This window comes from Alternaria alternata, assembly GCF_001642055.1.
Source record: "Alternaria alternata strain SRC1lrK2f unplaced genomic scaffold CC77scaffold_19, whole genome shotgun sequence".
Classification (NCBI taxonomy): Eukaryota; Fungi; Ascomycota; class Dothideomycetes; order Pleosporales; family Pleosporaceae; genus Alternaria; species Alternaria alternata.
The window spans coordinates 45,217-70,877 of NW_017306208.1; the positions used below are offsets into that span (position 1 = coordinate 45,217).

The window sequence follows — 25,661 nt, forward strand, 5'->3', positions numbered from 1 at the left end:
CTTGAAACCATACACGAAGAACATTTCGTCCATAACAGCATGGCATCGATCGACTAGGGGACACTGAGTTCCTAAGAATGTTTCGATCTGAACACGGCTTCGGTTCACGCATGAACCGGTTCTTCCTACCGACGTGTCGTGCAATGTCGAATTTCCGCTAGACCGCAAATAGCTATTTGCGTTCATATTCCACGAGTAGATTTACCGTATAGAGAGAAAGCTAGAAACGCGTGAAGGACAAGAAATTTCTAAATGACGTTTCTAGCGTACCAGGGACAGCTTCAGCAAGCTCTTGACTACAGCGCTTGCCCTGCTATAGGTATTCGATGGCTTTTTTCGACGCCTTCTAGTGTAGTACTAATTCCCCGATGTTACTGTCGTATTGATTCTTGAGGTATGCAGAATGTATGTACACTCACGATAATTTGCGTAACCTGGGCGAATAATGACTGACCTCGTGAAGTAGCGCGTTGGCTTGGATTCAACTCGATGCATAGTGATGTCTGCGCGGCAGCATACGTAACAGCCCCTGCCTTCTTTCACGAACGTCAGTACTTGGGATTCATACGGCTACACAGCATCCATCGTGGAAGCGACGTTGTAGCGCGCGAATTACCCGGAGCTCGTGCTCCATGCAGCCCTGTTGTCGAGTGTGACGGGCGCAGGCGCAGCAGTCTGTATCAGGTACAATACGATCATGAGACCTGCGGTAAGACACGATGTCGATGCGACGATATGTGATGGTGTTGATGAAGGAATGTTGGAGGAAGCGATGTGATGAGATGAGATAGTTGCGCGCTCATCATTGGAGCCCCACATGCTCTTTAGCACGCAGAGCTAATATGGTGCCACAACATGACCAGCCATGTTTCGTGACTGCGACACCGTTATCGACATGTGTTTCATGGACCTACGGCAAAGATTTTGGTAAGAATGGTTGCTTCAGGTATGTACAGACTCTGGCGATACCTCTCCATGCAAACGGCTCCTTTCCAGCACCAACTGCGCCGTGAGTACAATGAATTATCCAATCAGAAGAAGCTCATCTCTCGAACTGCTGCCAGACAAGTGACCTAGACTTGCTGAATATAGTTGGCTGGTACACTACGTACTATGCCATCCTTCTCAACGTCTGCCCAGCCGTCGCCAGCCTCCATGTTGATAAGAACAAAGCGATCTCCTTCTGACATGGAATGTTCTACGTCACTTTGCGCTGTGTAGTCATACAAGGCTTCCACGTACTTCAGCTTCTTTGCGCCACGCTTTGGCGCAACGGCGGGACCCTTCTTCTTACCGGGAGCGGCAGCCGCAGTGAAGTTAGTGGTTGATGCTGACGATGCAGAGTACGTCGAGTCCGGCCTTGTTGAAGAGAATGTAGAGGCCGTGGTGGGTGGCGTTGCCACCGTCATCTCAACATACGCTGCTGGAACAAGACCTTCCTTGACGCCAGCACGAACTTTCATCCATCCGGAACCGTCTGTGGCAATGTGTTAGTGAATCGGTTGATAACCCCTAGGACGTCGGAGACATCTAATGACATACCATCAGGTTCTAGAATGGCAACATCCGTGCCATCCGCGACAGTCAGTTCGCCCTCCCCGTTCTCTTGATAAGCGTATAGCATTCTACCCCTGGCTTCTGCAGACTTGGGTGGGAGTGGAGGAACGTCCTCGTCGTTTTTGACATATTGTGTAGGTGGTGGTGCAACCAATCGGTTCTTCCTAGCACCCGGCACTATGGGCGCCTTCTTCTCTGGTGGTGGAGGAGTCTCCTCGACAGTGGGCGACATACCTCCGGATATGGACCGGTGCGCAGTCGCCGAATAGCCGGAGCTGAGGGTGTTCATGGAGTTCACCGTGTCGCTTCTTCCCAGTCGGGGCATGTCCGCATTAGAGCTCGTCGCAGTGCCGTTTGTTGCTGTCACTGTGTGTGCAGCCTTTTGCCGCTCTTCCTTCAATTTCTTCTTTTCTACCTTGGACTGTTCACCAGGACAGTCGGCAGGTACCTTCATCTCGCACTTGCTATGGCACGTATAGCCGCAATCTTGACAGTCATATCCTTTTGCTGATAGACCCCATATCCGATCTCCACATAGATCACAGTTTGTAGGTATCTTGAACGTCTGCGACTTGAAGTTGTGGTTCCTTGCGCCGATACTCAAGTCACCGACGACTGAGGTGATTGTTGAGACTTCCACTTCCGCATTCACCTTCTGACGTTCCACCTCATGCATCTGTTCCTGTATAGCAAAAACAGCGCGAACAATATCCACCTCGTCTCTTTTGTCCTTGCCATCCCTTATCTTCTGCCGTACCGCCTTGGCATTCTCAACTTCTTTGCGCTTCTTATCAAGTTCTCGTTTATATTCCCCCAAGGATGTCTTTGATTTGGTGAGAACGTTGCGCAGGAAGATCGTTGCAGGCTCGTCGACGGCGATACTATTATCGTCTAGCCAAACCGGGCTGGGCTCGAATTGAAAGTCGCCAGGCTCTTGGAACGAACCAGCGTTGTGCCGTAGGAACATCATCGAGTCGAGCAGAGGGTTGTTGCGCGGAATCTCGCCGGAGAGGTGCTTCAGGTACTCGGTGCTTCGCGTGAGTGTCTGAGTTTCGATCTGTGCAGCGAGTGACCATATAGTATTTAGCTTATTGACTCGCGTCTCCGAAAGATCCTGGAGGCTATCGAGCAGCTCAGGCACGTACTCGTGGTAGTACATCTCCTTTTGCTTGTTGGTCACGTTGATACTGATGAGATAGGTGTTCTTGACGTTACGCATCTCGATCTGTTGCTGTTCGAAAGCATTACGCGCCTTGGCTTTGCCGTGGTCAAATGCGCCATCAACCTTTTTGCGCCGGCTCTCAACCTCCTGGCAAACGCTATCGTATTTACCCTTTTGTTTGCGCAACTCACCATATTGGTTGTCGCGCTCCTTCTCCAGCTTGGCAGCATAGTCTCCGTGCAACTTGCGCAACTCTTCGGTCCGTGTACCAAGGACCTTCAAGGGATCAGCAAGCTGGGTGATGAGAGCGCCAGCGAATTGTTCGTGTTCGGCGGCGCGCGATTCGAGGGTGCTCAATTGGACACCCCATGTGGTCATGGAAGCGCTGCAAGGACGTGTCAGGAAGGCCCAAAGTCATGCGACAGGAGTCGTACCTCTCGAGCGAGCCTGGAGTAACGGTAGGCGTGTCACCAACGCTCAGACTGCTCTGCTTCTTCGCCTTCTTTTCATAGTATTTCTTCGCGAGCGCACTGAGTTTTGCCGAGTATTCCTTCTCTATCGCGCTTCGTTCGCGGTAGAATGCTTGGATGTCGTCGAGCCAGGAGATGCCACCGGAAACCTGCAATCGCGTGCATCAGTAACATGAAGCGCAACAGACGTAGCCAACAGCGCCTATACAAGGGTCACTCGGAAATCCATAGGAAACGTGTATGACGTACCCAAGCGTTGACTGTCTTGAAGCCATCCTGTGATTATCCGTCAGCGCATGCTCGGTGGTGCCGCTCCAACTCCGCATACCTTTAGTTCAGCGCCGAACTGGGGCGCAATGTCGACCTCCATGATTCCTAAGATATATATGGGTCGAGCACTTGGAGAGAGGGGACTAGGACCCCAGACATAGAGGGGGGAGGGCTGCTGGGGCGAGGGCGAGGGCGGGAAGGGTTACGCGGAGTATACCAGGTGTCTTGGTTACCGGCTGCCCAATTAGTGGGGCAGGAGGAATGGTAACGAGGCGGTGCGTGCCGAAGAGGGAAGGCCGGGATCTTGGGCCGGTGGCGTCGGATCCTGGAATTCTTCTGCTCTTGTTCTATTATGTGGTGTTGTGAATAGTCGTGCCAGACGACTACAATGGCATGCAGGAACAGGGCTATGGAGCGCTTTCACTCGGTCGCGCCTGCACACATGCTCGGGGCCTGTTCATGCGGCTCGCGCACTAAACCCGGCTAGCGCCACAGCCCCGCCAAAGTCGACATCTGGAGCTCTCACAATTTCCAACGCGTTCTTGGTAACTGCAACAACACAGCTATCACCTCACCCCACACGACACCATTCCATTTCGAGCGAGCCTCACCTTTGTATTCACAGCAAGCCGCTCTACTCAGCAAACCACCGCGACTGTCTCCAAGGTTGCAGCTTCCCCAACTTCACCGCCTGCAACGCGACCCGCAATCGCCTACCATGTCGACAACTGAGGAGACGCCCATCAAGCAAGAGCCCGTCGAGGCGGCTCCTGCGCAAGAAGCCCAAGAACCCCAAGAGAGCTCACTCGAACAAGCTCAGGCCGACGGCAGCGGTCCACCAGGAAATGGCTCTGCCTTGGCTGAACCCGAGTTCAAGGTTGAGGTCAAGCTTGCCGACTTGCAGGCGGACCCTAACAACCCGCTGTACTCCGTCAAGTCGTTCGAGGAGCTAAATCTGTAAGGCACACGCTCTCACAAACCGGCCGAGCTAATGAGAACAGCTCCCAGGAACTTCTGAAGGGCATTCGCAACATGAACTTCAGCAAGCCTTCCAAAGTTCAGGAGAAAGCTTTGCCTCTGCTCCTGATGGAGCCGCCTACCAACATGATCGCCCAGTCGCAGTCGGGAACTGGCAAGACCGCCGCCTTCTCACTCAACATCCTCTCCCGTGTCGACTTGTCCAACCCTCGGCCGCAAGCGTTGGCGCTCGCGCCTAGTCGAGAACTCGCTCGCCAAATTCTCGGAGTCATTACACACATGGGTCAATTTATGGAAGGCCTCACGACTATGGCTGCTATTCCCGACCCCTCACGAAGGGGACAACAATTCGACGCCCAAATTCTCGTTGGCACTCCCGGCACTGTTCAGGATATGCTGAGGCGGCGTCTCATCAACAAAGAGAGCATCAAGATTTTGGTCTTGGACGAGGCCGACAACATGCTGGACCAGCAGGGCATGGGCGAGCAATGTACTCGTGTCAAATCACTTCTGAACAAGGACATTCAGACAGTCCTCTTCTCCGCCACCTTCCCGCCCAACGTCATCGGTTTCGCTAAGCGCTTCGCACCGAACGCGAACACGCTTACTTTAGCTCACGAAGAGTTGACCATTGAGGGTATCAAGCAACTTTACATCGATATTGACAAGGACAACGACAAGTACGCCACATTGCTCAAGTTCTATGGTCTGATGACACAAGCATCTTCCATCATTTTCGTCAGGACCCGAAGGACGGCTGAGGAGCTCGAGCAGCGCATGGTCGCTGAAGGCCACAAGGTCGCACAATTGAGTGGTGCACTCGAAGGTGCTGACCGTGATCGCGTTATCGACCAGTTCCGCTCCGGAGAGGCCAAGGTGCTCATCACCACCAACGTCCTTGCTCGTGGTATCGACGTGCAGTCCGTCACCATGGTCATCAACTACGTAAGTTGTATTCAAGGAAGACGTATCTAAGACATGCTAACATTCTACTAGGACGTTCCAACCATGGCAAACGGAAGGGATGCAGACCCCGAGACATACCTCCACCGTATTGGTCGTACCGGTCGTTTCGGACGTGTCGGTGTCGCCCTCACCTTTGTCCACGATAAGGACAGCTGGTCGCAGCTGAACTTCATCGCAAACTATTTCAAGACCGATCTACACCCTATCGACACATCGGACTGGGACGCTGTGGAGGATATGATTCAAAAGATCATCAAGTCATCACGAGCGGGTAAGACCACAGAGGAGATGACGAAGGCGATCACTGGATAGAAACATTGGACTATCTGAGTAAGAGCAGGATTTCTCCAAGGCGTCTAGAACGTCGTTCGTAGATGATCAATTGGGGGAAACCAGGCTTCTGGACGATAGCAAGCATATGGCAGAAGCAACAACACAGCCATTGACCTCTCTGAAAAGATAGAAGAATCACGTACGATGGAAATGAATCAAAGATACCCAAGCTTAGCAACAAGATAAACTAAGTCTTTCTCTTCGTTATCATCTCGATTCCTCAACTCTCAAACGCCCCCGGCGCCGTAACCACTATGATGATGAGCGAACTGGCTATCAGCGCGCCCGCTATCGCACTAACTATAATAATGCTCCCCCTTGATGCAGGAAATTTGCCCCGTATAACATAATGCTGGGCTTCAAAGTACCGATGGAAACCTATCAAAAGCATCAAGATGGAAATACCAATAAAGGTTGCGCCGAGCGGCTTTCCCAAGTGCCGCAGTTTGGCTTGTGGAGAGGACGTGTGGGATGCGTCTGGGGAGTTTGATAGGGATGTGTTTAGGCGGAAGAGTTGCGTTATTGCTATGCCGATGCTGGCGAAAGAAAGGGAGGTTCGGAGCCAGGCTAAGAAAGTGCGTTCTGTCGAGTGTTGTTAGTACCGGCATCCTTACGCTTCTATGTAGGTGGAGAGAATGGGAAGATGTGCTTACCCAAGGCTAAATGGTCTCTCGCAACACTACCCTTGTTGTCCAGTTCCACGCTGCCGTACTTTTCCCAGAACCCGCTCCACCAACCCTTTTCCCGTCGTTCTACCGCTGCCGCTTCTCTCTCTGCGCTTCTTGCGCGCTCCGTAGTAGTATGACCCTTTGACTGTCTCTGGTCGGTTGCCGGTTGCAAGTTACCTGCCGTGCCTTCTTGTCGTGCACCATGTTCTGTAACCGCGTATTCTTGAGGTATGGAAGACGCGCCATTCGGATCTTGAGATGGGTTTGCGGCTTTCGTGGTGGAGGAGTGGTCGCGCGCACGCATATCAGGCGATATGGATTTGTAGTCCTGGTTGTTGTGGGATTGCGAGCTTGTGACTATGGGAGAGGTTTCGTCGGCGCTGAGCGTTCGTGGTGACATGGTGTCGCTGCGGTCGGTACCGCGTTTACGGGGTCCGCTTATGTCTGCCATGCTTCCCTGCTCTTTTCTGAACTGTATACTAGTATCTGTGCGATGTTTGGGTTATTCCGGTGAACCCGTATAGACGAAGTTCTGGATATTGTTACGGTAGGGTCGAGTGAATGGTGTAGGAGACGTCATTCCGCACCGAGGTGGACTCGGGCGAGTATCGGTCGCACGCGATGAGCCGGTCCCCGCGGGGGTGATCATAGTCGTCTGCGTATATGTCGCATATCGATGCATGATGCACTTAACCCTTGAATGCTTGCAGATACTCTGGATCAGGCATGTTAGAGCTCAAGATGGACGTAGCGTGATCGTGCTTGAAAGTCACGCAAGACCCGCATTCGCGACCAGCCTATAGAAACGAAGCGTGTTCCGCAGCCCACATAATTGAAGCTAAGCTTTTTGGAACAGTCTGGATACTGCGCATCATACTGCTTTATTCTTGGATGAAGGGAAGGTGCAAACTGTCGTAGTGCAGACTTTCATATTCCAATTCAAGGATGTTGCTGGTATACCTAGGAATCTCTTGCCAGCAAGCCTTCTATACCTCTGATACATGACTATTTCGTACATGCAGCGCTCATGATAACAACAATGTAGCAGTAGTGTGCCCCTCTCAACGCCGCCCCAAGACCGCCAAAGGAAGCAGCTTGCAAATAAATTGTACATCGCCTCCAATCCTCTTACTCGTTGTAGTGGTACACCTGGGATAAAAGTTAGCAAGCAGTACCGGGTAAGCATGCTGAAGAATGACTTACAAGGTAGTTTGGCAATCCGAAACTTTCCCAGTTCAATCGGTTCGCCATCTTGGCGAAACCCTCAGTCTCGATGAGGTGGTAGAAGGCGAAGGGCGGGAACATGGCGCCGTCTCGGTGTACCTCTGCCTTGACAAGCAGAGTGGCACCACCTACACCATCGAGCTTGATCTTGGCCTTGGGGTCCGCAGACGTATCGTGCATCTTAGCCATGAGGCTGCGGTAGGTAGCCATCTCGGCATAACCTTCCAACAGAATATCATCTTTGCCCATCTTCGAAGCAAGATCCTTTGCTGTGGGACTGTCGATCCAGTTGTTGAAATCGTATTCCCGAATATCCATAGCCTTCTTTTCTTCGTTGTAGTATCGCTGGAAGCAGTTGGGGACAATGATGGGCACGTCGTAGTCGGCGAGATCTTGGATCAGGGTAGGCGGGGTCTCGACGATGTCGGCATCCATCCACAGAACCCACGAGGTTGTGGGGCCCAGGGTTGTGAACAGGAGCGAGTTGCGCGCCTTGGCCATAGCCGCCCGTCGTGCCTTCTGATTCTCCATCTTGTGACGCTCGGACTCGCTTTGCGACTGGAGTGGGGACTCGGTGTCCTGACGGAGGATAGTGATGGCGGAGAAGCGGTTCTTCTTGGATCCTGTCTGTGTCTTGGTGACTTGTGCCTGCAACGCAGCGTATGCGGCATTGCCCTCCTTTGTCTTTGGTATTATGAAGCCCAGTGAGATGAGGTTGTGTGGGTAGCTGAGCTTGAGGAGGTTGTCCCAGTACTCCTGGTAGAACTTTGCCAGCGGTGTGAGGATGAGGACCGTCTCTTCGTTCTCGATTGGCGTGCGCGTGTTGGTCACATTGTTCATGTAGTAGTGCACGACGGGCGGCGCGGCCTGTGGAGCGTTCGCTTTGGACTTGCGGAACGGTAGCGATGGAGGAGAGAGCGGGTTCGAGGCTACCTCGCCCCCTCCTTTTCTGGTGATTGACGGCACATCGGTGCCAGAGAAGAAGAAAACGAAGAAGCCAATGCAGAGGATGCCGGCAAGGATTATGGTAATGGGATTCGAGCGTCGAAACGAGCGTGACATTGTGGGTGGACGACTAGGAAGGAAGGCGAACCGCGGCTGCCAGGATGGTAGGGGCCTATGAAGGGCGCATCAGAAGAAACAAGGGCAGATGGTGGTGAGGTTGCGGGCGTGGTTCGGCGCAAGGAGGTGTGCGAGACGTGGCCTGGCCGGCGCACCAAAAAGCGTCAGCGGCGTATACGGACACGAAGGCGGGTCTTGGGCGTCCTTTTGGCTCCCAGCGGGTATCGACACGGCTGCTTCGACAGGCTCAATGCGTGGGCTGGCAGGTGACAGGAGTGCTTCAAATGCTACTACGGCCAATGTCGCGAGATGCGGCTCTCTGCTTACGTACTCATCTCGTCTCCAGCGCCTGCAGGCATGTCTGCTAGTGCCATCTGCTAGCCTTCGGTCGTGCGTCATGACCATCTGCACATCTTCAACCCCATCTCCACCCTTCACTATGGTCAATTGAGCCTCGACAAATGCTTCTACTGGTCGCCCGACAATGGCCAGTCCTGAGGCGTGCCGCTGCCGCCACTCGCACTCTGCGCTTTTCATCCAGCACATCTAATACATGGAGAGGCTCCAAACCACTAGCACCTCTTCCCTTTACATCTCCATCACAACCTCATGTATCTCCATCACCACTGCATTTCCTGCACTGCGGCACAATCGTGCCAAGGTCCCTTGAGAGTCAAGTAAGAGCATCAAGTCGATTTGTTGATACACCCTAACAACCTCCCAGCCACATGAATTCATAGACCATATCAAAGCTTTCAATCCTGGAGTAGCACGCCAAAAGACCTTCTGTGTCTTCCTCGTCACGCCGTCTTATGCGCAACACTTACTCGACGATGACTTCCTCCATGAAGCTCTCAAGAAAATATACTACAACACGAGCTACGAAAAAGGTTTCCGTGTAGATGCCTTGTGTGCCGTCGTAGACAAGCTTCCCATCCGTAGATTCAAGTACGGAGACCGAGACGAAGAGCTATCGCGACGTGCCACCGAGCCACCTACTGCTGGAACTGGGCTCGAGGGAATGACTTACGTATTGCTTACGCCTGCTGACTCTGTGTCATCCCAGAGTCTTTCGCCGTCAGACAAAGGTGCCATCGATTTCATATTTGCGCAACATGTCTTCAACGACACCACCTATCAAGATACACTACGATTACCTCTCTCGAATACTGTTTTTCAGACGGGTATGCCATCAACCATGATCCTCTCGACTTGGAAGAATTTCGGTGAGGGTCAAGGGTTGATTCTGGAGTCCAAGAGGAACGTTTCTCATCACGGCATCCGTCTGATTGAGCAAGTAGGACATCGTGCAACAATTCCTCCCGTTCTCAACGTACCCCTGATCCCGCTAACAATGCCGCGCTTGGTTGAAGGGTGCATGGGAAACATCATCCGCGGGATTATTGGGCCGGAAGGTAAAGCTATGCAGGCCTCCTCGGAACTTGAAAATGTCGTTCCTCGTTTTTTCAGATCGCGGGGACAGCCAGCGCAAGCAACAGTGGCTTGGGCACTCGTGATCCCCGGAGAACTGAGAACCGTCATTGCTGCTAGAACAGATGAGCTCCTCTCTAGCTTGCCAATGGAAAGCGAAGATACGCCCTCTAAACAGGAAGATTCGTGGGAACGTTTGTGGCGCAGCAATCCACCTCTATGGAATACGCTCGTGTCCAAGGCGATTACAGAAGGAGCACGTCTCCATCGGGTCTTGAGTGGCGGAGGCGGATGGGGAAAGAAAGCTGGTTTATTATCACTGGATCCCGTTCCGGCCAATGAAGCTGCCGAGCCATCAAAGCACGACGATCTTCCTAACACAATCAATGATCCGGAAGATTTTGAGTCGACCCTTACGCCAGTGGTACGAGACGGAGACTCGATACAATTTTTTATCTCGCCAAAATCAGACCTTGAAAAGATAGCTCAGGAGACTAATACCCGCAGGCTTGCAAGTATTATTCCTAAACGTCATTGGGGTTGGGAGCTAGGCACTATCCCTAGCACTATTGACTCGGTTCCCGGAGAGTCCTGGCAACACCGTCCACGCCCAACAAAGAAAATACATGTCCACCATGGCTTTGGTGCGCTGACCGAAGGGCCGATGACACTCACGCGGCACTCCCACGTCAATAGCGACAAGGACTTCACAGTCAATGTTACTACGATCGATGTTCCCTTCTCCCGCCTCTCCGCGCCAACCTACACACGTACAAAAGTGGATGCTAGGATAAAGTATACTAAGAAAGAGGGGAGTCCGAAGAAGGACGTAGGTGAGCCTGTCATGGACTAGCTTCTCCTTCCAATGTATTCTGATAATCCAAGTAGCCGTTCCATAAGTCAAATACACTGAAATCTGAGCCGTCCGTCAATCCGCCATACTCAGCTAACAGTCGGCCAACTATGCATATAGCCAGTTTATTCTCATCTCATCAGAAGCGTGGCTTCCGACATGCTTCAATTTCCCAAACTCTCTTCAGTGGGCGCGGGTTGTCCACCACCGTTACTGTCAGAAGGCAACCACGATCACCTCCAAGACTAACTGTCTCAGAATTGGTTCGCAAACTCAAGATAGAAGGACATGCTACCACCGGTCGACTCCGGGTCCGAACAGCGAAAGCCATAATGCGCAGGTTTGAGAAGTCCTTCGATAAAAACAAGATGAAACACAGGGAGATCATGACAATGATTCGACGTCGGGATGTTCGGTTAACGATGATGAGGTTCAAGGCTATCATGGTTGAAGCAGCAAACCTGGTGGAAGAGGCTAATTTCGTCTTGGGAAACAACTATCATACGCCCGTAAGGAGGATCTCCTCTAAGAAGAGAGGGAAATCAGAAAGACAAAACCTTGCAGGAAGTACCTTGAAGAGAGAAGAGACGAAGGCTGGGAAGGCTCCGAGGGCCGAACCAAAACTCCGAAAAGAGATCAAGGCCGAGAAAGAAAAGAATGTTCGGCCAGTGTCATCTACGACTACCGGAGTACCTATCCGCAAATTCCTTTCCTTGGGCACGACTATATCCATTGAGATCAACAAGAGAGTTCAATCTGGAGTTCTAGAAGTCTCCCGTCTGACCGAGGAAGCCAGAGCTGTCTTGGCCGCCATTCAGCAGTACAGACCCAAGATTCGCAGAATGCCTGTCTCGAAACTGGCAACGCCGCAAGCTCTGAACCAGACGCTGGGCTATGCAATCCAAGAAATTTTACATCTGACAGAGGAAGCAAGGACCATCATGGCTACCATTCAACAGCGTAAACGACAGAGTTCTTGGCGCTTCATACGACGATGGGGCCGTGATGCTGATCTGATGCCTATCGGTCCTGGTACCTCGCCCATGGATTTATTGGCGTATGCGCGCAGAAACTCCCGCACATGGCAGCTAGGTATCCAACATCTTAAGAAGGAGGTCAACATGATCAAAACTCGGATCCGTCAGCGTAAGCGCGCACACCGCAAATCTGTCACCGGCTCACCACGAATCACAAAAGAAGAGCGGCTGCGCGTGCGACGAGTAAGGCATGCCGTGATCAACGTCGTCCAGTACCCATCGCGCAGCTGGGTTGTGCGGAAACAACCAGTTAGTGGGGAGTCTAGCAAGGCTAGGTTGTTGAGGCTGCGGCAGAAGGTTTCAGAGAAGAAGAGTAAGAAAGAGGGGCTTGCACTGACGGTGGAGCAGTGGCTTACAGGCGGTGGTAGTTATGGTGGATGATGGAGATGGCAACGGTGAAAGGGAGAGCAGGATGGAGAAGAGAAGCAGTCTTGACTTGCTAGTCGAGACGGCAGACGAGCAGGGGAGTGAAATCGGAAGAGTGGAAGGAAGGAAGGGTGAGAATGTGGTGTATGGATTGGAAGAAGAATGCAGGCACAGTTACGCAAGCCAATAAGCATGCTGTTTGAGAGGCAAAGATAGCATGGTGGTAGCAAGCTGGAAGCACGCATGTTTTTACGTCTGTACTGACGAGCATGCAGAGCCCGTCTCGTCTTGCTTCAACTTATCTCTCACATGCTCAATACATATAAATAATGGAGCTCACTACTACCTACCCTTTCTCTTCTACTTTACACCACGTTCTTCTTTTTGTATAAAAAAAAAAGGCGTGGAGGCATAGTATGTGTTGTTGTCGGGTCGAAAAGTGGCATTGATACGCCTTATGTCGTTGTTCGTGCAGAGTCTCGAAACAAAACCTGGATGATTATATGGCTGAGCGGTCGCAAAACAGTCCTCCAAGGTTCCATGGAAGTTTTCGTCGCTCCTAATCGTATCCGAAAAATTCCGACTCTAAAACAATGTTGGTTTCTCCGGCTTGCACAAGACGGTTACATCTTTTCCAAAATTGCCATTCCTTAGGTTGATGAAATGCAAAGGCCTTTCTTGTGTGGTCATTTGTGGGTGGAAATCGGAGCTGCTATACATGGAGATTTTGAAGACACAGGACTCCAGAACTCGTTGGCTCCGTGTCCATGGCTAGCAGCGAGCTTTGCACGAGTGGCGTCTTGAAACTGTAGTACTTCGACTTGGCGCTTGGGTCGATGCATAGACCCCATCTATCTCTTCTCGGTCCATTTTCCTACGATCATTCCTGCTGCAGATCTTCTAAAAAAAGAATTGGTCGTTCTCATGGATTTGAAAAAATCTGGGCATGAACACGTTCATGTCCCACGGCCCGGTAGCTTCCACATTCAAGGATGTACCCTTTGCGGTTAAGAAAACCTTAAATACTGACGACTGAGGACATATCCGCACAACTACCTGAGTTTTGAAACAACGACTGTATGCTTGAAAGATCTAAACTATAGCCATACCTCGCTTCATGAACTATAAAAGTCCTCCTACTCCCTCCAAGTTCCTTGCTTCACGCTACCTTTTAATATTCTTCCCAAAAGTGGTTTTCAGAGACATTCATGGCAGAGAGTCCAGAAACGCGGAAAAACGTTACTGCCTTTCTCTTTCTTCCTCAAAATTTCACCACCTCCTTCTATACGAAAGAACTCCTAGCAGAAAGCCATGACCAAAGATTGTCCAACCACAACGTATGTGGTCTCCCGTACAGACTGGAAAAACATGCCAGCAATCTCATCATGTGCAGAATAGCTTCTTCAAAACGTAATAGTCGCACATCATGGCTCTGGAGTGCTGCTCAGTTGTCCTGTCGAAAAAATTAGAAGAAGAAGAAGAAGAATGTCTGAGAAGTTTTGCTGCACTTGGAAAGTTGAAACCGAAAATCTTATGATGTGAGGATAGACAATTGTACTCCAAAAGGTCCGGCGAGCATACCTATGTCGTGAGAAACCAGCCTGATTGACGTATAAATTCTGGGGTGGGAGACTGCTTCTTCTTCTCTCTTCGATATCATTATCCCCGGTTCTTCCCTGTTTACCAAAAGACGCATATCTGCAAAATATGGTGTGCGGAGGGGCATCAAAACACGCAAACAAACTCATCATGTCCGTTGGGCGAAGTCGCTCTCCTACATTCCAAGTTCTCAATGACAGCAAACTATGTGCGGATCGAAAGTCAACAACGATCAAGATGGTGACCATGTCTTCTCCATTTCGCCTAGCAGTACCATTTGTACTACCAAAAAACATCGTCTTCCAGGACATGTGGACCCATGCTGGGACAAAAGAAAAGTCATGTTCACATTCGAGGACACCCGCATCTGAATTCCTCCCCACCGCGTCTTGAATGTAACCATCTACGCCCGAGACTGGAAGCCTGAAAGTTATGAGTTGGACAACGGACGGTAGAGGAAACATCAGTCTTGGGTCTACTCCGAAGTAAGGCGTAGTACTTCAATCCCGCTGAAAGCCTTTTGGAAGCTTGCTGTGATGATTTATGATGTAACAACAGCTGTCCAATCTCCAAAACACTGCTTTGGAATGAAATCTGATGGCAAGAACACATAAATATCCACGTTTGACACCCTTGGAGATAGCACACGTCGATGTGCCAGTGGTGTTGGAATGCTCAGACATTTTGTCCTAGGTGGTAGTCGGACTCCATTGAAGTGACGGAATTCACATGGTCGTTCGTACACAGCATTAATAAAGGTAGTCACAAAATCAAAAACAGAAGAGAAACATGAAGAAGAGAAAGATCAAGAATTAGGTACCCTCATTCATCTCCCATGCATAGTTCCACCACCTATAATAAGCCTGTAACCCTCATCCAGCGCCAATCGATCCAAAAGATTTGCTATTCATGCATGCAATAGCCACACCCAGCTTTTGCCCTTTAAACTCCGAGGCTCATGAACACGAGAAGAACAAAAAACATGGTGGGGATATATCGTTGGACGTTGATTCGCATAGAACACACAATCCTCCAACGCAAGGACCGAAGCAACTATGATGTTGCCACGACACCTCTAGCATAGCTATGCTGGGAAAGGGGTTGTGTGAAATGCGAACGTGATACCGGGAATGGTCGGGATCGACAGAAAGACGGAAAACCGTCAAACAGCGATCAAACCACTCTATAATTCGACCTTGCTCGCCGTAAAGTCCCAGAGCATCTTGACGAGGGAATCGGGTAGAGTATAGAGGTCGACATGGAACTCGCCATCTGTTCAATTTGTTAGCACAATCCCTTGCATGTTAGTGTCGAAGAATGCAAACGTACTCTCAACGTCGTTCTTAGTGTACGTCTCGCTAGTCTTGTTGTCGTGTACCAGGGTGACGACGTGTAGAAGATCATCCTCGCCCAGCTTCTGCAGACCATCGGCAAGCTTCTCCATGTCCACGTTCTTGTCCCTTCGGTTCTTCTTCTTGGCCTGGTCCTTGTTGCGCATTCCGTTTGCTTCGGCGGGGCCGGACTCTGCGAGGAGGGCGAGTAGCTCGGGCTTGGGGTTACGGAAAGTCTACAATCAAGAGGGTTAGCGGTTTCTCGGGTAGAGGAAAGTAAACTTGTGTAGTTGTTGTGGAACGTACGACTTGGTGCTTGGCCTCGTAGCGCTCTGCCTGGAAGTTTAGGTCGTGGTCGAGCGTGTGGTCGCCGCCCTTGCCAATGGCGGTCAGTACGATGGTCATGTCGAATTCACCCCAACCCTTCTCGTCGATGCGGAACGGCGGCTTCTTGATGACTTTTTGACTTGTCAGTAAGACGTCTCACAAACGGCGCATCATGCGGCGCGCTCACTGTGCTTGTTCTTCTCGAATGAAGGATGCAGATTGTAAACAGCCTTCTCGAAGACGTTAGGCATGACCTCGTTGCCCTGGTCATCTAGCAGCCAGATCTCTATGCTCCATGATCGCATGGGGTAGCCCTCAACGGGCGAAGGCTCCGCGCTGTGGGTGCGTATTAGCGACTGATGGCATGTAGACGCGTGGTTTGGACAGGCGCATGCGATTGCGCGCGAAGTGTACGTACATGGGCTTCTGGTGGGTGACGAGCTTGACCCATCGCTTGACCTGCGCGAACGTTACTATCTCTGCGATGGCTTTGGGCGTATCTCTAGGTTGCAACTTACGTCAGGCATCTTGTTTGATATGCGCCGCGAGGACGGACTACTGCGCAGGTAATTTGTTTTGGCTGGCGGGAAAAATATGCAGTAGAGGTATGTTGAGGGAGTTCAAGTTGGGCGCGATCTTGGGGGTCTGCTTCTTGCGACAAAGAGTGTGCGCGTGTGGTGAAGGGCAAAGGTCTGGAGATGCGCGGTGGCTGGTCTTGGGTCGCGAGCTCTGATTTGGCGAGTTAACTGAGAGAGATGGTCGCGGGGCGGCGGAGACGGAGACTAATTGCTTTGGTCTTGGCGCAAACCATCAAGCTCTTTGAAAGCTGCACGAGCACGGAAGCCTGCCTGACAGGGCTAGCCACTTCTGCTCTACACCATGTGAGAGACACGATACACCGGCCGACGCAATTGTTTGTATTACTTGTGAGGCTGTGCGCAGCAGACGGCCAAACTTGCAATCACGACACCAATGCCATCACTACCGAACTCTATCAACTGCCATAGTCTTGCGTGGGGGGATGCCGTTGACTACAGTAGTCGGGCCATTTAGTTACTATCTAGTTATGTGCAGGGTGTGGGTAATTTCTTCTGCCACCGTGATACCACCATATGATACCGTCCCAAACCATCCTTCACTGTTCATGCAATCCATCTTCTTTTCATATCTCATCCTATCGTCCAACTCGCTATTATCCGACCCATCTACTGCTCCGACTTGCCGAAAAGCGCCTCGTTCTCCTGTTGGGCCTTGATGAAAGCCTCCTTGAACTGGTTGGCGTCTGCAAAATATAGTTAGTGTCCTGCTGCCTAGTCAAAGCCATCTCTCAGCACTTACTCTCGCTGTTGGCGAAACGGATAGCCAGAGTCTGAGCCTCGGGCTCGCCCTCGCTAACATCGGCGGCGGCGTTCCAGACCCAGCTGCGGTCGCTGCCTACGTTGGGCGACAGCTTCATGTCGGGGACAACTATGCACTTCTCAGTATTCACTCCCATATCCGTGTTTCATGCATCATACCGTAGTGGTTGGCGCAGACCTTGAGTGTCTTGTCTCGTCGCATGACAAGACGGGTCTTGCCGTTCTCCTTGTGCTTCAATAACCGGACATCACCAGTGCCACGCTCCTTCCACTCCCGCGACTCCCTGTCGAACTTGAACAGCTTGGCGCGCATCTTGAAGACTTGCTCCTCGAGCTCCTCGTTGGTCTTGGTGTCGACCTTCTCGGTGAGGTGGACAACGGGCTGGAAATCGACATCGGGCTCCTCGTTCTCGGGGTCTTCGTCCTGTCGCTGTGTTAGAATTCCCTACAAAGTGTCTGGTGGTATTCGTACATCGCCCTTGGGCTTCGAGGCACCTGATGGCTCGTTGGCGTCGTCTTCCTCGTCCTTCTTGATCTTTGCGGGGCCGCCACCAAACATGGAGAAGACGTTGTCCTTCACTGCGGCTGCTGCCTCTGTCGCCTTCTCGGTGATGGGCTTGTCATCCTTGCTCTCGGTGGTAGTGGTAGTCTCAGGCTTGTCGGCAGCCTTGTCTGTTGTGACCTTTGCGGTCTCGTCCTGGACAAGAGTCGCCGCAGGGTTGGCGACCTGCTCGGCGGCGGGGTCGGGCTTGGCTGCTTCAGACATTTTCGACTATGGATGAGTGGTATATGGGTCTGCGTGTGATAAGAAGAGGAGTGTACTTGGGGGTGAAGGGTGTGTTGTTTGTGGATTCTTGTGTCAACACCCTGCCTGTAAATTGAGGAAGTGGGATGCCCCTCCAGAATGCGCCTTACCCGGTTGGGCTCAGGGACGTGCGTGATATCCCTGCCCAACGCGCCGTCACAATTGACACATGGTGCACCATGCCATATTTGCGTCCAGTCTTCATGCCGGCTACTCACATGATCACAAGATACATGTCATGCGTGTACAATTGCCATAAAAACCGGGCAAAGGTTTGTGCCAGCCTACAAGCTGCTGTAGACCCACTATGGTATATGATGAATTTGACAAGCCTATAACTCCTAGTCATCCCACCATACATCCCAGTATCCCAATCAAATCCCATGGGTATAACTCTGCACCTTCATGTTTGCCTTCGAGTCCTACATACGCCGCTGCCTAAACAAAAGAAAACAGTACAGGAAGCGAAATAAATCCTCCACTGCGTGCCGTCTCCTTTATGCCCCTCCTCGCACCTTTGCACAAGCCCAGCTCTGCTTTTCCCCATCTCCCCTGGCAGATAAACCTGCTGCCATTTCCATCTTGCACCTGACGCGAAGAGCATTCATCCTAGCCTTCTTCATCGCTGACGACGTCCGCACTGGCGCGGTTATGTCTCGTAATCCCATCCATGTAGCTTCTGGGATCTGTCTTGCCCGTCGCGTCTTCATCTCCAGTCGGTTCTTAGTTTCTTGAAGCTGTTTCGAGGCGTACGCATCTAAGCCAGCCATGTATACTTGCACTGCTTGTGCTGCTGTAGCTGAGACGTTTAGAAGGGCGATCTGTGTATCGAACATGTTCAACTTGGCGGTGTCGAGAAGTTGATCCAGTGCGGTCTTGTTATGTCCCAGCATTACTTCAAAGGACTGCCGCAGGAGAGGCTTTGAGTGGGTGGCAATACTGACGTTGAATTTGTCGAAGCGGTATTGCTGTTCCAGATCGACAATGTACTCGCCAGTGATGGTTCGGTTGTAGCGTGCTGGAACCTCTTCTGACTGGTGGGAAACATGAATCTGGAGCTGAGGCTTCTTCCGGCTCGAGCTGAACGTCTTTGAAGGACGCAGAATGAACTGATGATCCCCAGTAGTCTGGATCTCAAAACCTTCAACTTGGTCGTTTTTTGCCTTTGGCTTTCGGTGAGGTTGCTTCTGCTGAGGGGGGACGATGGTGAGACCTCCTTGAAATGCTGTCGGAGTTGAAGTAGGAGACGATAATGGGGAATGAACCGTGCTTGAAGACACTGCCGCTATGGGTGTGATTGTAGACATAATGCTCTGTGCCTCAGACACGGCTGGCGATACCGACTGAATCTGCGATACTTTCTGGTAGAGCATAGGGAGGTAGGCTGTATGCTGAAGCAGTGCAGGAACAAGAGCGAATAGAACAATGGCAGATGCTAGCCACCTAGCCCAGTGTAGATGCGGACCAATCTTCTTCATACGGGCATGGGTCTTCTCGCCGAGCCACGACTTACGGGCAGTCAAAGCCTTTGTGTGTTGGGCCGTCGCTAGATGAGGACTAATCAGTGCGAGGTGGCGGTTAAGCTGGGATGGCTCAAGTTGATCGAATTGGTGGATGTCAAGAGGCAGCACTTCCTTCAGCTCGTAGTCAGTGTTTGGGTTCCCCCGACCTTCTACGCATACTCGCAACGACGTGTTGTTGTCAGCAGAAGACCCGGCCCCGAATGGGTTAGTCTCAGCAAGTTCGATGCATGGAATTGCTTCGCGATCAAATACTTTCTTAACAGATGCAAGATCTTGCTTGTCAGCAGTGTGGTCAAGGACGCTTGGGTGACATAGGATGACAAGGTCTGGTCGATCTTGAGAGCGAGCAGAGACGCCAGAACCGAACACCAGATAGCGACCATCTTCGGTGAGCACGCGAATGTGGCCAGCATTGTAGACCAACATGTCGGCACAACGGTCAGTGTGTGGGACTGGAGCGTATGGCTCGACCTGACCGCGGACCATGACCGTCTTCGAAGCGTCAGGGTAGGCAGCGAGTGCCGCGCCGATCTTGGACGTGATGGTGCCTTCTGCCCACTTTCCACTGCCAACGTAAAGTATTCGGTACGTGTCGGGGGTGGTAAGGGGTTGTTGAGACAAGGCTGCTTTGACCGACAGTCTGATCTCTTTGCAACCATAACGTTCGAACACGGGTGGAAGCTCGTCTGTGTAACCCGCTGAGCTCTTTATGACACTGCTTCCGTGAGTTACATCGGCGTTGCTTGTGGCTCGCTCGTGGAGTATGAAATGCCTTGGGCTCATGCTCCCACTTAGGTACGGGGGCACCTCTGTCAGACTAGAGTCCTCGCCGGACAGTATGGGGTGTACTTGGGCGGGGTGCTCGTGGTGCTCAGCGTGTGAGGAGTATGTGCTATCTTGCAAGCCTCGCTCGACGGTATCATACTCGCCGTCGTCATCACTGTAGTCGTCGGACGTGTCATCCGGGGTAGGACCGTCGGTGGACGCGATGGACTCAGTGTGTGCTTCGTCGTCGGACATGTCAATGATGCCGTCGCCGAGCAGATCATAGCTGCTGTCATCGAGAGTGCTGCCCGCCTCTTCTGGCTGCCGACGTTGCGTCGACCTCATCATGAGTGTTTCAAGATCGAGCCTAGTAAGTGAGCGATCAACTTGAACCGGAGGGAACTCTAGATCTTGAGACTGAATAGGCTCGCTGGAAGACATGTCAGCTCGTGTTCATGCAATGCTTAGTGAGTGCGCAGAGGTTCAGAGAGGTTCGAGTGTGGTGAAGGAGGGGAGGCGGAGCGGCCAAGGGTGAGGTGGTTGTGGTGGGCACCAGGTGGACGCTGCCTAACTAGCTGCGGGCGAAGCGCGTATGGGGGCCTTCGGGAGGAGTGGAGACCACGCGGGGCAGATAACAGCACATACCAAGCTGGGCACTGTTGCTGATACAACGACTGTTGGGCTGTTGTCAGTGAATGTGAGTGTGAGTGAATGATCAAACAAGTGCGAGTTGTGGTGACGACAGGGTGCTGATGGACGGTAGGGCTTAGGTGCTTAGGTGGGATGCCAATGGGGGTATACCCCGCAGGCCATGTTGTAAGCGATAAGATACGGAACATGGTTCACATGCGCATACAATAAAGTGGGCGATCCCCGACTGCGGGCGATCACGGACTCACGTACAGCGTAGTGTCTGATTCACAGCAGCCGAAACAATGTTAGTGTTTTCGACTTGTTCGTATTCGTTTTCGTGTGCTGTATCTGTCTGCCAATGTGCAGCCAGTAGGCGCTTCTACGACGCCCCCATAGTCCTGATACTCTAGTGAAGGGCTGCCCAACCCGTATGCAATGCCAACACCTGACGCCTTACTCGAAAAGGGAGTACATGCTAACGCTCCCGCAAAATGATAGCACGAAGCTGATATAATACCACGCGAGAAGAGATCATGGTCCATCTGGTCCGGGCGACGCCCAACCACCGGCAACTTCCACCCACTCTGTAAGACAGGACCCTTCTTTGCCTTCCACGTCGACAATGTCCGTGTCGCATCTGCAGCGACAGCCGACGCCATTCTCTTTGACGGGGTCGTATTGTGCCCAGTACTTGTCTTCTTCCAGTCGCTCCTTCTCGTCGAGTGTTGTCTTCTCTAGGTATGGCTCGCGTGCGAGCTGCCGGGCGGGGGCATTGGCGGGACAATGCTGAATCGTGGTATGCCGGTATCCGAAATCGCGGAAGTAGTGAATATCCTCAGGACCAAGTAGTGCTCCAACGGCCAGTGAGTGGATAGGCGCGTCTCCCCATCTCTCCATCCAGAAGCCGCCGCTACGGTCCATCAACTCGAAGAAGTCGTTGTATTCCTTGCTTCGGAACCAGTTGAGATTGGCGATTTCGAAATTGCTCCAGAAATGACACATGTTGTATGATTCGCCTTCCATGTTCTCGGGATGGATGTCCGGCATGGCTTCTGTGCCGAACTCGGTATCCATGATATCCTGGGGAAAGAAGTTCTTCTTCTTAGGCTCTGTCTTGAGTTCCTCGTCCTTCTTCTCTGGCTTCTCCACAAACATTTCCCACATGCCTTTCGAAGTCAGGTTATTATTCCGCTTGTATGCTGACGCATATCTCCAGATGTTGGGCACGGTCTCCCTCAGTTCCTTCACTGCAATGGTAAACCCGTACGTCTTCTTGTTTCGAATCATGTGGATAAATGGATCGTATGTGATGTCGCAGAAGAATTTGATTTCGGGTTCGAGACGCCAGTACCACTCATACTTGGCGAGTAGTTCGTGTTTGTAGAATTGGCTGCCAATGTTAGAAGAAGTCAAGACCAGTTGCGCTTGAAAACGTACCCTGAGTAGAACCGGCACATGTGATGGTAGCTCTCCATGCCACCGTACATAATGGCCCTGTCACCCTGCTTGGCGATTCCCTCCTTGTAAACCTCTGGGTCTACCCAATCGGGGAAGCCCCATTGCTCTGGAGGTATCTTTCCAAACTCCACCGAACCACTGACGTGGCTTAAAACAGTCTCTCTGAACGTCTCGTTGAAATCTCCGTCGTTGAGGAAGACGTATGGGTAGTGAAACCACCGGTTGAAGTGTCTCTCGAGCGACTTGACCGACTGTATGACACCGTCTAGCTCCTTGTTTCTCGCCAGGACTACGATTGCGGCGTTTGCTCGGGGTCCGTTGACCTGTGGCTCGAGACAGCCTACTGCGAATGGCTTATCGTACTTTTCGCTTATCCGTCTGCGCGATGTTAGTTGCTGGCTCCATTTTGTGGTGGACGAAGTTCTCTTACCTTATTGATGGTGGACCGCCGGCTGGCATGTTCATAATGCCCTGCGAGTCTGGCGATTTCACGAACAGGATTATGATTATTATTATAACGAGACATGGAAACAGGAGCACCAGGCCCAGAGGTATCGAGACGGAGGAGCTCCCCTTCAGTCGTATCCTACGTCGAAAGAAGGATAGTCGAGACGACGTCTTTTCATTGCGGCGCGGTAGGTCGTCAAATGTGTCTATCTTATCTTTCGAGGTTGGTAGCCTCTTGGTCATATCTTGTAGGAAGCCCATAGTGGCGCCCTGGTGATGGCAACTCCTGAAATGTGTTCCCTGCCAATGGCAGTCCTTCCCTTCTATGGTCCAGTCGCGAGCGATGCGAAGTAACTTCGGGGACGTTTAAGAGAGTGGTAGATGAGTGCGACGGTTGTGGACGAGGAAAGGGCGACGTGTTCAAGCCAGGGAGCTTGATCGATAACGAGCGTGTGGGTCGTGACTCCAGATGGGCGTACGACAATGGTGGGCGGTTGGTGATTGGCGCGACAGGCTCAAGGTTGTAACCCTGACGGAGTGAAAGGAGGGAAAAGGGTCGTTGAATGTAAATTATTAGCGGCCGACGATTGCGTATGCGTTTCGAGATCTGCTAGTTGACATGTTCCCTGTCGGTGGTGACGCGCCAAGCACTTTAGCACAGACGCTGATAGCAGGTGCAGCGGACCAATACATTCTGGGAATGGACCTTCACACGCCAATTCAGCTCAGAGGCTTGATAAGGTGAATCAACTCTGAGATGGAGAACGTAGATTGAAAGTATACCCCAAGAATCTCCACAGCCAAGACGTTGGAAGGAGCCGCACGGAAAGTTACCGCTAAGCGATCGACACGACATCCAGCCAGGCGCCCAATCTAGACCTTACGTGCATGTCGTATCGGCATTCCTTGCATTACAATCACTATGAGCAACTTCAAAGCAAAGGACCTGCATTTCGGTGAGCGGGTTTGCTCCAGCGCTGCATTACCTGCTAATTTGTTACAGACAATTCACAGCCAGCGTTCTTGCAACGCCTGCGTGGCCAGCTCACCAGTGGGGATACAGCTCGTCATGAACATCCCATCGCCAGGAACAAGAGGATGAAGAAAGACGATGACGAGGATGACGCACCTACTTATGTCATGGAAGAGACAAACCAGTCACTAAGCAAAGAGGAGTATGATGCGCTTGTCTCTGGCAAAGATGGTAAAGAGGGGGAAGAGACTGTCACCGATGAGGTTGGCGAGAAGAAAGACAACGATTCTAAGTCACAATCAAAGGACAAAATTGCCGAAGTTGGTGCGAATGCAAAGAAGCGCAAGGCGGCGAAGATTATCAGTGAAGACCAGAGCGAGAGCAAGGGGGAAGAAGAGACAGCTGTGAAAAAGCCGGATGCTAAACCTGCGAAGAAGCCCAAGAAGAAGGCCAAAGCTGTCAAGCTTACGTTTGGCGAAGATGAAGGTTGAAGACAGTCGAATTGTCCAGCTTGGATTGTGCAGTTTACCATCCGACCGTTCGCAGATAGCGACATGTACCCAGTCTAAACACGAGGCGGCAACAACAGGGGAAAAGTTCCCCTTCACGTCCCCAGCGCTTCGCTTCCATGGATACAGAAATTGGTCGTAGACGAAGAACGACAGTGGCGCGATGCAAGTAACATGGAACAGAAGTGCGATATTTAGCTATGTCGTGTGTAGAATGAGTGTTCATGCAGGATGGGAGATTGTATGGAGGTATGAAATGTCAAGTACGACGGCCACGAATTGCTACTTGTGCAGGATGGAAGGGGCCACAAGTAGGCATGCCTACTACTAAAGTTGGCATCACAATATCAATCACAATAGTACATGAACAGTTTTCAGTAGTCTGGAACCCCATCAACTAGCGTCATGCAGCTATGTAACCATGGCCTATCATGTTGCTCCTTCGTGGTTAAGAGGCATGATCCCAAGATGCTCATTCCGGTTCCGATCGGAACAGGGGGGTCCAAGTGTTCGGGACTCCGCAACTAATGTCGAAGTCTCCTGCATGCGTCTGCCCTTGTTCGTCTTCAAACTTCTGCCATAAAAATGGCGAAGCTGTCGCTCGAGGTAATTCATACAATTACCAATCCCATTACATTTCTCATTCGATCTTCAGGACTTTGACAAACACATCGAGAATCTGCGCGCCCAGCTACTGTTTCTCAATGAGACGCTCGATGCGACGGATCACAATGCGCCGGACTGGCTCTCCGCGGACCTTTTATCGCTGCGAAACAAATCAGGTAGATTACAGGACGACATGAAGAGATTCAGGGATCAGCTTGAGGACGAAGGCCTGGCGGAGAAGAAGAAGGTTTGCTATGCCATGTGCGCTCGAAATGCCGACCTAACACGCGACAGGTCAAGACTTCAAACAAACGCCTCAGTATCGAAGGCGCGAAGCGTCCCGCAGAGACACCGATTGCGCAAACCCCGACTCCCAGCGCCCACGCTATATCTCCTCTCGTAGACCAATCACCAACACCACGCGCAAAGCGAACGAAGATCGAAGACACATATGTTGTTCAACATGTCGATGTCACAGAGGAGGTCAACCGGCGGCTGCAAGAAAACCGCTTACGACGCTTGATGCAGACTCCGAGCACGGCGCAGAAGCGAAAGTTCGATTCATACGAGGAGGAGCCCAGATCAGATGGGCCGGCCGGCACAGATGAGGAAGGTTCCCGAGGTGGATACAGTGCGAGTGAGCAGGAGAGAACCCCAACCAAACGGCTGAGGAGCAGTGGAACTTTTGAAGGGCTGGGTAAAAGGAAGGAGGATGAGCCAGCGAGAGAACAGGACCCACGATTCGAAGACAGAGTTGATGTAAAGAGGCGGAAGTTTCACCGGTAACAAAGCATATGTTTAGGGAGGCGCGTGTTGTATGATATTGGTCGTGCATGAATGATTAGGACAAGGAACATGGCGGAATGAGCACTGAACTCGGACGACCGCGCATTTTTAGGCGCACTTGCACTATACACAGTTATAATGCGTATCTCTTATGTACTGGACAT

At 51.7% G+C, this 25,661-nt stretch overlaps 12 protein-coding genes across 12 annotated transcripts; 4 read left to right on the top strand and 8 right to left on the bottom strand.

The window, feature by feature from the left end:
* Nucleotides 1–302: 302 nt before the first annotated feature.
* Nucleotides 303–946, bottom strand: CC77DRAFT_269936 (hypothetical protein). Its single transcript, XM_018530960.1, has 3 exons — nt 617–946; nt 420–536; nt 303–357 (listed from the first exon to the last, which is right to left on the bottom strand). Exons 1-2 carry the CDS (start codon nt 817–819, stop codon nt 482–484), a joined length of 258 nt encoding a protein of 85 aa, XP_018382474.1. The 5' UTR covers nt 820–946; the 3' UTR covers nt 303–357; nt 420–481.
* Nucleotides 913–3,863, bottom strand: CC77DRAFT_1023227 (FCH-domain-containing protein). Its single transcript, XM_018525625.1, has 5 exons — nt 3,518–3,863; nt 3,439–3,465; nt 3,154–3,338; nt 1,543–3,104; nt 913–1,477 (listed from the first exon to the last, which is right to left on the bottom strand). Exons 1-5 carry the CDS (start codon nt 3,557–3,559, stop codon nt 1,074–1,076), a joined length of 2,220 nt encoding a protein of 739 aa, XP_018382475.1. The 5' UTR covers nt 3,560–3,863; the 3' UTR covers nt 913–1,073.
* A 314-nt stretch (nt 3,864–4,177) lies between these two features.
* CC77DRAFT_942416 (ATP-dependent RNA helicase DBP5) lies at nt 4,178–5,715 on the top strand (the record flags this gene model as incomplete). Its single annotated transcript, XM_018534862.1, has 3 exons — nt 4,178–4,416; nt 4,461–5,382; nt 5,434–5,715. The coding sequence occupies 3 exons, from the start codon at nt 4,178–4,180 to the stop codon at nt 5,713–5,715; spliced, it is 1,443 nt and encodes a 480-aa protein (XP_018382476.1).
* On the bottom strand, nt 5,480–7,159 carry CC77DRAFT_969370 (hypothetical protein). Its single transcript, XM_018535787.1, has 2 exons — nt 6,390–7,159; nt 5,480–6,318 (listed from the first exon to the last, which is right to left on the bottom strand). The coding sequence occupies exons 1-2, from the start codon at nt 6,853–6,855 to the stop codon at nt 5,957–5,959; spliced, it is 828 nt and encodes a 275-aa protein (XP_018382477.1). The 5' UTR covers nt 6,856–7,159; the 3' UTR covers nt 5,480–5,956.
* Nucleotides 7,160–7,310: 151 nt separating this feature from the next.
* CC77DRAFT_1052656 (hypothetical protein) lies at nt 7,311–8,999 on the bottom strand. The gene is made up of 2 exons (XM_018527710.1): nt 7,608–8,999; nt 7,311–7,553 (listed from the first exon to the last, which is right to left on the bottom strand). Exons 1-2 carry the CDS (start codon nt 8,688–8,690, stop codon nt 7,533–7,535), a joined length of 1,104 nt encoding a protein of 367 aa, XP_018382478.1. The 5' UTR covers nt 8,691–8,999; the 3' UTR covers nt 7,311–7,532.
* Nucleotides 9,000–9,086: 87 nt separating this feature from the next.
* On the top strand, nt 9,087–10,974 carry CC77DRAFT_995460 (hypothetical protein; the record flags this gene model as incomplete). Its single annotated transcript, XM_018536464.1, has 2 exons — nt 9,087–9,367; nt 9,415–10,974. Exons 1-2 carry the CDS (start codon nt 9,152–9,154, stop codon nt 10,972–10,974), a joined length of 1,776 nt encoding a protein of 591 aa, XP_018382479.1. The 5' UTR covers nt 9,087–9,151.
* A 2,701-nt stretch (nt 10,975–13,675) lies between these two features.
* Nucleotides 13,676–14,659, bottom strand: CC77DRAFT_1011548 (hypothetical protein; the record flags this gene model as incomplete). Its single annotated transcript, XM_018523714.1, has 3 exons — nt 13,676–13,778; nt 13,959–14,399; nt 14,625–14,659. The coding sequence occupies 3 exons, from the start codon at nt 14,657–14,659 to the stop codon at nt 13,676–13,678; spliced, it is 579 nt and encodes a 192-aa protein (XP_018382480.1).
* A 35-nt stretch (nt 14,660–14,694) lies between these two features.
* On the bottom strand, nt 14,695–16,377 carry CC77DRAFT_969378 (SAS complex, SAS5 subunit/transcription initiation factor IID, subunit 14). Its single transcript, XM_018535788.1, has 6 exons — nt 16,153–16,377; nt 16,053–16,093; nt 15,822–15,970; nt 15,614–15,765; nt 15,306–15,543; nt 14,695–15,248 (listed from the first exon to the last, which is right to left on the bottom strand). The coding sequence occupies exons 1-6, from the start codon at nt 16,159–16,161 to the stop codon at nt 15,160–15,162; spliced, it is 678 nt and encodes a 225-aa protein (XP_018382481.1). The 5' UTR covers nt 16,162–16,377; the 3' UTR covers nt 14,695–15,159.
* Nucleotides 16,378–16,839: 462 nt separating this feature from the next.
* CC77DRAFT_1011550 (hypothetical protein) lies at nt 16,840–20,526 on the bottom strand (the record flags this gene model as incomplete). Its single annotated transcript, XM_018523715.1, has 6 exons — nt 16,840–16,916; nt 16,973–17,101; nt 17,152–17,416; nt 17,465–17,764; nt 18,152–18,235; nt 18,313–20,526. The coding sequence occupies 6 exons, from the start codon at nt 20,524–20,526 to the stop codon at nt 16,840–16,842; spliced, it is 3,069 nt and encodes a 1,022-aa protein (XP_018382482.1).
* A 723-nt stretch (nt 20,527–21,249) lies between these two features.
* On the bottom strand, nt 21,250–22,884 carry CC77DRAFT_942966 (alpha-1,2-mannosyltransferase Kre5; the record flags this gene model as incomplete). Its single annotated transcript, XM_018534888.1, has 3 exons — nt 21,250–22,108; nt 22,156–22,554; nt 22,607–22,884. The coding sequence occupies 3 exons, from the start codon at nt 22,882–22,884 to the stop codon at nt 21,250–21,252; spliced, it is 1,536 nt and encodes a 511-aa protein (XP_018382483.1).
* A 435-nt stretch (nt 22,885–23,319) lies between these two features.
* On the top strand, nt 23,320–24,495 carry CC77DRAFT_1023235 (hypothetical protein). The gene is made up of 2 exons (XM_018525626.1): nt 23,320–23,579; nt 23,627–24,495. The coding sequence occupies exons 1-2, from the start codon at nt 23,546–23,548 to the stop codon at nt 24,085–24,087; spliced, it is 495 nt and encodes a 164-aa protein (XP_018382484.1). The 5' UTR covers nt 23,320–23,545; the 3' UTR covers nt 24,088–24,495.
* A 195-nt stretch (nt 24,496–24,690) lies between these two features.
* CC77DRAFT_1042808 (hypothetical protein) lies at nt 24,691–25,659 on the top strand (the record flags this gene model as incomplete). The annotated part of the gene is made up of 3 exons (XM_018527286.1): nt 24,691–24,711; nt 24,761–24,958; nt 25,006–25,659. The coding sequence occupies 3 exons, from the start codon at nt 24,691–24,693 to the stop codon at nt 25,495–25,497; spliced, it is 711 nt and encodes a 236-aa protein (XP_018382485.1). The 3' UTR covers nt 25,498–25,659.
* Between the last annotated feature and the right edge of the window lie 2 nt (nt 25,660–25,661).